At 38.6% G+C, this 11,560-nt stretch overlaps 1 protein-coding gene across 1 annotated transcript in view; it reads left to right on the forward strand.

Annotated features, from left to right (window-relative positions):
- The window catches only part of LOC118336585 (CUB and sushi domain-containing protein 3-like), a 219,214-nt gene that overhangs the window by 108,350 nt on the left and 99,304 nt on the right, over positions 1-11,560 (forward strand). The window contains exon 31 of the mRNA XM_035673258.1: positions 3,459-3,575. Coding sequence (XP_035529151.1) covers positions 3,459-3,575 — 117 coding nt within the window. The remainder of the gene's footprint in view (positions 1-3,458; positions 3,576-11,560) is intronic.

The raw sequence follows: 11,560 nt of genomic DNA on the forward strand, positions 1-11,560 counted from the left end.
GAATATTCTTAATTGTCCTAGCCTTTGCCAATAAGAAAAAAGTATTATGTCCAAAATTGTATCAATTTTCCTACTACTAGCCCTTCTCTCAATATGCACCCAAATGCCAAATATGGTTTCCAACAGCTGATCCCTATCAGTCTAAACAGACTAAATAATTTTCCTTTCAGCACAATAAACGCTGATAGCAAAACGATCTACTGTACCTATGCACATAATATTTCAGGTTATTACTTGATCAACCCTTAAATTCACCAATCAACTGACCTAAACTAAACAAAAAAAAACCTTGCAGTTCCAGTTCATCTAGTGATATAGCTTTAAAAAAATGGTCGATGAACAAAAGCAATATTAATACATTCATCATATGCAAGGCCCTTACTTTACAAGAAATGAGGCAACCTTTGTGTTAAAGTAAAATAAAATAAACTAATTAATTGAGGTATAAAAGCCACTATGTTTGATTGGTGTAGAGTGTCTTCCTGGCGTGCAGAATTAGTTTATGTTTAAACCAACAGTAGTCAAAGCAGCTGCATAAAGTACAGACATAAATTGGATGGAGAATAGTCAATTTTATTGTTTTTGGAATTTTACGAGAACATAATGTGCCATGTATTAATTGTGTATTATTCACAACCAAATCTACAGTGTCTGTAGTTCATAGAGCTTTTGAGTATCACAGTGATTACAGTGTTAAGGAGAGACCTGAGAAAAGACATGAGGAGTTTCAAACCCTGCACTCCTCCCTCCAGTAGCATTACACAATTTTTAATACTCCTCAAAGTATTTAATCTGCCAAGGTTGAATTAGAATTCAGCTCTCACTTTCAGCAGTGGGGAACAGGGGCACCCACTTTCACACCAGGGAGCTATTCATTACTTTTACAGTTGGCACCTGTGTAACTTCACTGAACAGCCCTGGGGTTATGTGCTTTACTAAAGGGTCCATCAGCAACTCTCCATTAAGTATTTTTACTTTGAGACCAAATTTGAACTGATGACTTACCAGTTTAAAGGCTAACACTAATGGCTTCAGCTGCCCACAACACATGGCAAGTTCCTTTCCCTTCGCATTTGGCAATTAGCTGAAACAAGCAAAACATGCAGTTTACTTTAAAAAGTCGGTAATTGCCAACAAGATTGAATCCTATTGTATCACTTGTTGTTGAATGGTAATGTGGACAGCAGCAATCGCACTGTAATACATAGACATGCTAAAAATGATATCTGTTTAACCATGTCATGTACTCAAATCCAGTATTTATAAGATGTACTTTTGACTACATTATAACTACAGCCAGAGCAATACATTTATGGGCTGACATTATTGATTGTTATTAGCTTATTGCAGATATATCTGTGTAGGCATATATGCTGACTGAAAGGTAGAAAGAAATTGCATTACAGATATGCCAAATATATGTTTGGGTGCAAAGTAGATTTCACAGTTACAGTTCACAGTACACAATAGACAGTAGCGTAAACAGTTAAGTGTTCAATGATTGGCCATTACAAACCTTAATTCAACCCACTCCCATCCCCACAGTTATTTAATAACCAAATTTAAACAATCAGCTGTGGTTACCTGATTGTAACCCTCATCGGTTACAATCATTTATGTCTGTCATATTTTCCATTTTCTTTGAATCCATTGTCCACCTTTTAGCATCTCATTCAGCACATTTGATTGTTCTATTGTGTTGTGACGGTTCTATTAGCATCCATGTCTGTCTAAAAAGGAAGTGGATTGCAGGGCTGGGTCAAAATCCACCTGTTAAAAAACACTGCAACCTCTTTATTTTCAGATGCCTTTCTGTTCATAATGATACACCATTCTGATGGCCACATACAATAAATTATATAATATAAAATATATAAATATATAAATATATAAATATATAAATATAAATATATAAATATATAAAAAAATGTTGTTGTTGTTTGGATATGAGCTCTCTTGAAATTAGACCTAATGCATTGCCATCTTAAATGGGAACCTGAGTCTCAGTATCACGTAATAACTCACCTTTTTTCTGAGCATTTAGTTTATTCCTACCCATCAGTCTTTTACAGAACACAAAATGATAGGTTTTGCAATGCGCCCACTTCTCCTGAGCACTACACCCACCTGTCAGAATGGAACCATTAAAGCATATCTTGAGAATCCCTTCCATTTCTTAGTGCTGCTCTCACCTGCTGTTGATTGACAGTACAGCATGCCCTCCTTCCCCACAACAGCATTCTCGAATTTCTTACCCACCACAGCACTATGGCTCCCATTCTGTCTGACAAATCAGCTTGAATTAGAGTCCCACTTGCCATCATCACATATGCTTGATTACATGCCTCTTGCTACTTCAACAAGCAAATGCAGATAAATTGCGGATTCATCTTTCTACATTAGCGCCTCTGTTAACTTTTGTTCATCCTCTCCTGTGCTGTGCACGATGAAACAGCATTGACATGTGCATTGTGTGGGCCGCAGGGGGTTCAGAGCAGCTGGTGACAGCTTCCCTCCGACAAATGAGTGTGTGTTTGTTTACAGTCGAGGCTCCCCCACCTGATGGCTCGGTCCGTGAGGTCTGAGGCTAGCACGTTAGAGGGCCTCTTGGCAAATTAGGTACATCATTAACTGCTTAAGATAGGACTCTGAGATGAGACGCAGGTGCTGGACAGACCACAGCTTTTATTGATTAACCTAGTTGGTAGTTGAATATCTGTCGACACTATGATGATGGTGACAGTTTAAGAGATAAAATTCAAGGGTATGCTTTTAGTTTGGAGCTAATAGTTTTCAAAGACATGGGTTGGTCCCCCCCTTGTGGATGGGGTCTTCATACCTTACTGTGGCTTTCGCAGGACAAACTGCATTACTGCATATTAACATGAATGCATAGTCTTTTCTAATGGTCTAATCAATTAAGAATGAAGATTTATCCAGCGACCTCAAAACAAGTGCAACTGGACTTATGTACGCAGTCTGCTGACTGACAGCCCGTTTCACCTGAAGAGCTGAATCAGAGTTTTTAAAAACATGCTGCTGGCTGATAAAGGCTGATTAAAGTCACAGGCGTGTGGAACTGTTTTGATTGTGTTTTGTTGATTGATGGTGTTTTTACGCATTTTGAAGGCAAAAAGCACTTTTCCTTGCTTGTTTTCCTTTTAGGCTTTAACCCTGTAAAACAACTCATGCTTCCTTTTCTTTCCTTTTAAAGCTCACTTTCTCTTGAAAATGTCCCCAAAATGTCTCTTAAGTGTCAAATTATTTTGACATGCTGGCGAAAATTATATTTCAGAGGTGACTTTTCATCTCATTTTTTGATATGAACTGCTTACCTGTGCCGGTTAAAATGGATTTGCTGATTGTCTTTTATTGCCTCATTTCCCCAGGTATTGTGAGCTGGTTGTTTCACATTTGTTAACTGTGCTTCTCTGTTGCTATCTTTTCTGTCCCAACAGCTCCCTGCGGAGGTCACTTCACAGGTTCAGAGGGAACTGTGCTGTCCCCAAACTACCCACATAATTACACCAGAGGCCAGAGCTGTGTCTATGACATCTTTGTCCCTGGGGACTTTGGTAAGCATTTTTTCACAGAGTTGCAGAAAATTGTTACTTATTATCTTTTCAGCATCCGCTTATAGCCCATATCTATTCTCAGTTTCCAGAAATATTTTTTCTTCAAGCATGACGTGAGAGGAGCAGGCTAAGAGAGATAATTGTGTGTGTTTTCTGTGATTTTTTTATTAATGATGAGGACAGGATAGTCTGTGAGGAAATGGAGGCTTACTCTCAAAGCTGGTCATAAATAACATAGAACTACCAAACAACATGTTCAGAAAGCATTTCAGTCTTTTGTAAGTTTGGATTGGTATGTTTGATGTTTATAGCAACTGTCACCCAGGTTAAATGCTTTTCTGCTGCTGGATTAATATTCAATGCCTGTGTACTTTCTTTATATCTGACAGCTGAATTGGCAAAAAATCAAGCCAATGGTTACACTGTGAATTGACAAAGGTCAGTGAGGACCACTGCTGTCTCTCATAGTGGTGTTTGTCTAATGAAATCACATTTAATTATTACATACATGTTAGAATTCAGTACTACCATGGGGGACTGCAACACCTCTTCTGGATGTTTTATACTCTTACAAGTTGAAACACCACCCAAGAATGGCAGTCTTTGGGCTCTAGCAAGACGTATGAAAACACAATAGCATCAGAAATGGATAGTGTTGACAACCAATTATCTACTGTAGGTAATGGTGAGGAAGGTCAAGCAGTGGAGGGCTGTGGGCAATAGATGGAGCAAGCTAATGCATGGGTGCTCGGTTTATCCAAGTGCCTCTGTATATACATAATTTAACAAAGATGTCTAGAAAACCTTGATGTGCATCTGCTCAATATTCCATGTTAGTCATAAAGAGCTGCTGGAATCGTAGGCAGGGGTTTTTATTCTGTAAAGCCCTGTGCTTATGAAACACGGATTAATCCCCTGTGTGGTGAACCAGCCCGACAGTTTACATCCTCTGTTGCCATCTACTATTGCTCATGGAGTCCAGGAACCCACAGGTTCCTCTCTCTCTCTCTCTCTCTCTCTCCTTTTTTTTTTTTATAAATATTGCATTACAAATGCACTTTTGCTTAAACTGCCTGCAAAAGCTTAATGGAGCGTGGAAGTCGCAAAGCAACATTCCCACCTGGGCTTGCAAATTTATTCCAGGGAGCTCAGACACAGAGGCTATTTAAGAGTCCCATTGATGATGAACAAGACTGCTGTGGCGTGGCTTGAGGGAAATATATTTTAAGTACTAGTCTTAACAAAGCAACTGGAGTTCAAAGTTTGGGTTGAGCAAGTTATAAATGTTGGGACTACAACTCTAGCAATGATGTAACAAGAAATTTTGAATTATCCTGCCCCTCATTAGTAATATATGAATCTTTGATATAGAAGCTAAAGCCAGAACAGTTAATGTCCTTGCAACAAAACTGAGCTTATCTCCATATGGTGTATAGGTGTTCTTTGAAAACTAGCCATTGACTTTATACACAGTACAGGATATTGCAACCACAGTACCACCCTAACATTATTTGTTGTTTGTTTATTTTAACCTCATTGAGTTGCTTAACTTAATCATGCGAGGATATATGTAGACATGAGCATTTTCACGTTTTTAACCTCCAGATAAAGTGGCACAAACAGAAATCCTGTTCTCTGTAGTGGCTTGGCAGCTGAGTCTAGCCTATAGGCAGTGTGATAGCAGAAATCAAATTTCAGTGTCCAGTATACAGGTAATTGAAATTTGTAAGCGCCTACGGGTAGAGTATGAAACGTACGTGTCCAAGTCTATCCCTCATATGACCGATAGTGTACCATAAGCCTTTGAGACATCATGTCAACCTGGTTGAACTGGCAGGTTAAGGTCATCGGGAAATATCATCTCATGACTCTGGCCCAGTGGCATGAGGGTTTTACACCCACTGTCACTGGGCCAGAGTCATGAGGGTTTTACACCTGGGTAGAGGGGATGTTGCAGCATTATGTGGATGTATGTCTTTTGCTGTCAAGGTATAACTACAACGGCAGTTCTTGGTATAAATATATGTTTTGTAAAATATTTCCTAATTCTCGAAATATGTTGCAAGCACTCTGTGTTAGTCTTCTTTAAAAACTGAACCTGTTTATTTATTTAAAATTAATTGAATCATGTGCTTAAATTATTGTTATTTTTATTATTATTATTAGAATATTTGATTGTTAGTGTCAGTACAGTGCCTGACATCCTGTTTGAGTTATGGTTGCCACTAAAAACAAGTGGCCTAACATCACCAATAATGCAAAATAAAATTACCAGTGATAGACATATGTTGTTTTTAATTGCATATTTAGCAGGTACCTCAAGTATATTGAGGTAAATTGCAATAGAGAAAAGTGTTACCTTCTGTAAGCCTAATCAATCTGTATTTAATTAGTCATATCACAACTATACAAGCACTGGAAGGTTGGAAAATGCTCTTCATATTAATAATAAACACTTTTGTGAAGTTTTTCCAGGCTGACCTGATTTCGTATTGCAATGTGCAGTGTTGCCATGTTCCCAGATCTTGGCAGTTCTCTCAGGGATGATTATATTACTGTATGTTGTGAAAAAAAAAATCCTTTAATTTCACTTTTGCCATTTGTGACAGTTTTTTTTCAGATTCGGCTCTCTTGTTGCTTGAGCACCTGGCTGAATGGTGAAGTAGTACACTTTGTCTACAAGAGTAAATAAATGCGACAGCAGCATTGTCATTTTCCTCCTGCATCAAGCAAGGAATTCAGCATTCTTTATTTGTTGTAATTGTTTGTTTTTATATAACAGTAAAAACTAGTTGCCAACGGGAGCATCCAGATCAAATAAAATGGTTGATAGTCAGTTACATCTTGTTGCCTGGGGCCAAACGGCAGCTGTTACTGTCGAACCCTGCAGTATAAATCATTACCTGCAACTTTTATTTTGTCTTACTACAATATTTTTGCATGCATACATATACAATAGGACTAATACTGACATGACATACTGTAATCAGCTACAATTCTTTTATGTTTTTGATCGGCTGTATTAGCTTGTTTTCCTAAAAGTGAAGGTTTATATTGTGTGTTTTAAGATTCTCTGACAGGTTGTCAGTGCATAGGACTGTGACAGCTTAAAACGTTTTGGGAATGTTTATATATGTGTTGGGTGTTGGCAGAAATTTTGTTCAGTGGTATCATAGTACAGTTTGTGAAGATTTATTGTATTCAGTCTGAGCTGTCATGGTTTCTGACCCTGTGGATAGGTTCATACCTGTCTGTATATGTCTGTGTTTTCCTTTGGACCACATTTTGCCATGCCGGATTTTGCATCTGATATACTAACATAATGTATGCACATAATAAACATCCATACATAACGTCATAATGCGCCATAGTGTAATTTAGTTCCATTCTGCCTGAAGCATCACCTCAATCATACAAATACATTTCTGTCTTTTTGCATTGGACTTAATGGTCCCGGACGACATATATTTGCAATTTGGAAACCTGCTTTCTGCTCTTATCCTGGGCATACATGTTAATATAACCATTTCTGCACTGCATTCCAGTTGATCATAATCATGATCATAACAGTTACAATAAAAAAGATCTGGCAGTAGACACTAATGCTTAAAGCACACTATGAGTATAGTTAATAAAAAGGCTCTACATTCATTTGTGAGCCATCATTTTTTGGTAGCTCAGCACTCATATGTATGCTTTGTGCACAGCTTATTTACTTTGCACCATTCAGATATCATTAAGGTACAGTGTGCATCTGTCTTGCCCTTTAATGTTTAATTATTCTGTCAGAAATAATGGCTGTAGTCATATTTCAAACAATAACTCTGCTTTTTTTTAAAGTGATGAATTATTCATGGAACTCAACCTTTGCCTTGGGCAATGCTTGTAAACATACAGACATACACCGTTTATACCAAGTTCAGTGGCTAGTATATAACTGTATTTGTCCTATACTTCCTGCAGTCTATGGTATGGTACCGCAGTGTGCGCACTGCTACACAGGCAAAAAAGACGTGAACATACACGTGGACCTAATTTTGTTTGACAAAAATGCCAAGCTGTGCTTCAAGGCAAATTGATTTTTTTTTTTTTTGCCTAAGTTTGTATAGTTTGTATTTTACCTAGAGGATTTGTTTGTTCGGTGCTGCTTCCTTTGTGAATGTTTGATGGCTTCAGAGGTGAGCCAAATCCTTCCAATTAGCAGGACCCTCCGTGGTATTTCTTGTATAAATATTTTTCTTTTGCAAATATGTGCTTTTTTGTTTTGACTTGGATCGGGGATGAAATATCCCCACTAAGATGTAACAACATTCACTCCAAATATCATTAACATTGTACATAGCCTTTGAAAATCAACTGTGGATCTAAAAATCTCATTAAAATTGAAATGATTGGCAAAAACCATATACATGACTGAAGTTGAAAATTAAACCTAACTCCCAATCCTCTGCAATAACATCACCATATACACCTCTAACTCTGGACCTAATTTTAACGAGGTTATGTAACAGATCAAATAAGCATTATGACAGCACATTTTTAATTGTGGCTAACTTTGCAAAAGTTGCATTCCATCCTAAGGTAGTAGTTTAGTGGATGGATCCTCATAATGAGTCATTGGTGAATTTGATTTCATAGACACAACATTCAGTCACCTCTGTTTATCGGCCTGAGGCTTTTAATAGCTCCAGTGTATGTGTTTATATAATACTAACAACAACATATGCATATTGGTTGCCACAGAATGTGTCAGGAGGCGAGACAGGAGCACTGACAGATTGCAGTAATAAATCTGGGCTGTAACAAGATGGACAGAGTGAGTGAGAGAGACACTATGGAGACTGAAAGAGGTAAAGGGAGTAGAAAAGGGCCCATAGATCTTGGTTGAATGTTAAAGTCTCAGAGAGAACAAGTTAGATGGAGAGAGTGATAATGAGTGAGAGAGTTATAATGAGAACGAGACAGGGAATGAGAAGAGAGGGAGAGAGAAACAGAGTGCTGCTGAGAGCGATCATAAAAAGGTTGACCCCGGGGGCTGATTGTTGACTCATCAGTGATGTTAGCTGGAGAGTAAGATTATTCCTGGGGCCACCCGAGTACACAACTTGCTACATCCCACACAAAAACCATTACTTTGTCTGTCTGTGTCAGCTCACAGTGTATACACTACCCTCAGTGTGATTAACCTATTATGAACTGTGAACGCTGTTCCGACCCCACCTTGATGTAGAATGTGTTTTTGCTATGGGGTTGCACAGTTACATCTGTTTATGGATGTATAATTAGATTGTGTCTGTTAAATATGAGCGTGTCAAGCACTCACATGAATGATGGTGTGAGTGCAATGGCTTGTACTAGTTGTCAGATACGCCCCTGAACGCATTTTCAGAAGTCGACAAGTAAAACATAAAAAAGGGCCAAAAAGAGTGCAGCTAAAACTGGAAGTAAAAGAAGAGGGTTACATATCCTTGTCCTCTTTCTCTTCTCTCTTGGAGTGACCAATACTTACAGCTTTCAATCCACAGAGGGGAGTTTTTACCCAAGATAGAAGCCTAATGGACTGGATGCAGCTTGTGCCAAGGTGCAGCCACATACTCACTGCCAAAAAGGGTGATGCAATTTCACTATGATAATGGGTCATTAAAAATATATGTCTGTGCTGTCATACAATCCCTCTGGTTTCTGTAAATGAGGCTTGTGTAGGCTGTCACAGCCCAGAATCTCAAAAGGCCTCTGCTGCCACAAAGCAAAGACGACAGGTAGCTCTTCCATAATTCATAGCCAGAAGGACAAACATATGCTGCCATTTTCCTTACCTTTTGCTGTTGCCTGTGCTGTGAGTGTCTCTAACACGCGTTATGCATATTTTGCCTTAAGCCACATGTAGCTAATGCAGTGGCTGTGGGCAAAAATGTGCTTGAATTACATTCCATTACAGTGGTGTCCTGAACAATTACGTTTCAAATGATAGTTTACCTGAGTGGCTGTGTAGCAGTAGAAAGTTCTATTTCCCACCCATTTAATTTCCTGCCATCATGGCAATCTAGCTTGATTAACAATAAATGTGTTTTTTGATAGGATGTACACTTCCAAAACAATTTGGAACAAACTATATATTGTAAATTGGTAAATGGTGGTAAATGGACTGTAACTTGTATTAGCGCCCTTTCTAGTTTCACCGACCCTCAAAGCGACTTTTTCACCATCTACGTGCCACAGTATCACCCTTTCACACACATTTCACAGCAGTGATGGCAAGGTCATCGAACCGAACCTAACTCAATTCATGACAACATTCACATTACCGATGGCTATGCACTCAGGAGCATTCTGTCGGGGTTCAGTATCTTGCTCAAGGATACTTCAACCACGTGGCAGGAGGAGCGGGGATCAAACCAACAACCTCTACCGAATGGGGGACGACCCGCTCTTCCTCTGAGCCACAGCCGCCCCTTTGTCAATTTTGAATTTGCTTTTGCATACACCCCCCAGATATTTTTTTTTTTATGTGACGCAGTAAGACAGAACTCACTCCGATAGACCTTAATCACAGCAGACTATTTTGACTTATTATAACAGGGAAGGCACAGGGGCAACTACAGTCATTAGCAATGGCTCGGTGCCATCGTGTCCCAAAAAGCATTATCAATACAACCTGATAACAGGAAAAGAAACCACAATTTCAAGGGCAACTAAGGCAAGCTGTAAAAGTTTTCTGGAAAGAGATTTTTATACAGGTTCTATCATGACTCAAAAAGTAACAAATGTGTCAGGAGGTGGCCTAGTGGGAAGGTTAGGTCTAGCTGGGTGTGGGAGATAAACATCACACAGAAATAAGGGAGAGGAGAAGGGTAAGAAGCAGAATAAGATGGATATGCAGATGATGCAGGCATCTCCATCACATCTTGGCTGAGGTGACTAAGTTGTCAAATTGATAAAAAGGCACACTGGTGTGATGAAAGCAATTTTTCTTTTTTTTTTGGACAATTGAAGTTTTCAGGCCTACTTCTGTTTGTAAAAATCCTTTTAAGACCTTTCAGACCAAGGCAAGGGCAGAGGGAGAGAGAAGCCCTGCAGAGGCAGTCAAGGTTCACTGATTAGTTTCCACATGATACCAAAGAACCAGAGCCTCTTATCTCACTTTTATACTCCATTCTAGATAAATACCCCACCAAAACTGCTTTATCACCACCGAGAATTGATGTGCTGGCAAGGTCTTGTTGAGTTTTAGCCATACCTGAATGAAATGGACAAACGACTAGCATGGTGTAATGCCACTACAGTGTGTAACCGATTAACGTTACATTGAATATTTAATCGTAAGTCATGTATGCCATCAGGACAGTCATGTAACAGGAAGTCATTTTCCTTGAAAACATGTCACACAGATGTTTTTCAGATAACTGTTCTGTCCTTATGTTAGTGATGTTTTTTTGTTTTGTTTTTTTTTTAAAAATCTATATTTTGGAACAAAATGTGCAGGACTGATTTATGACACAAAGGAGTTGCCTCAATCAAAACCTCAAAAGCATTATAAGGCAACAGATACTCAAACCAGATGGGATACAGCATGAGTCTGTAGGTTCAGATGGATGACAGTGATGTGAGTGTAATCTGACCATAGGCTCTGTTTCTATTTTTGCTGTTAGTAGAATTAAAGTATAGAATAATCTCAAATATTTGAGTCTAATTTCACATGTGAATGTAGAGAAAAGTGTACCAGTACCTTCTGATGAGCCATGTGTATATATAACAAGCTGGCAGTCATTGAGCATGGGTGAGTGGTCAGTCAGTTGGGTGGGTATTAATTATTAATATTTACGTCTGAGGAAAATATACTGTATCTTTTGCAGATTTGTTTACAAAGCCATAGACTGTGGAAACGACTTTCTCTCTCCATTACGTTTACAAAAAAGTTGATTTATAGTGAGTGAAATGTCATAAACCTCATAGCACGGCATTTTGGTAATCCACTTGTTTTAATA

The sequence above is a fragment of the Morone saxatilis genome, unplaced genomic scaffold (assembly GCF_004916995.1).
Source record: "Morone saxatilis isolate NCDOM2014 unplaced genomic scaffold, NCSU_SB_2.0 Contig24, whole genome shotgun sequence".
Taxonomy (NCBI): Eukaryota; Metazoa; Chordata; class Actinopteri; family Moronidae; genus Morone; species Morone saxatilis.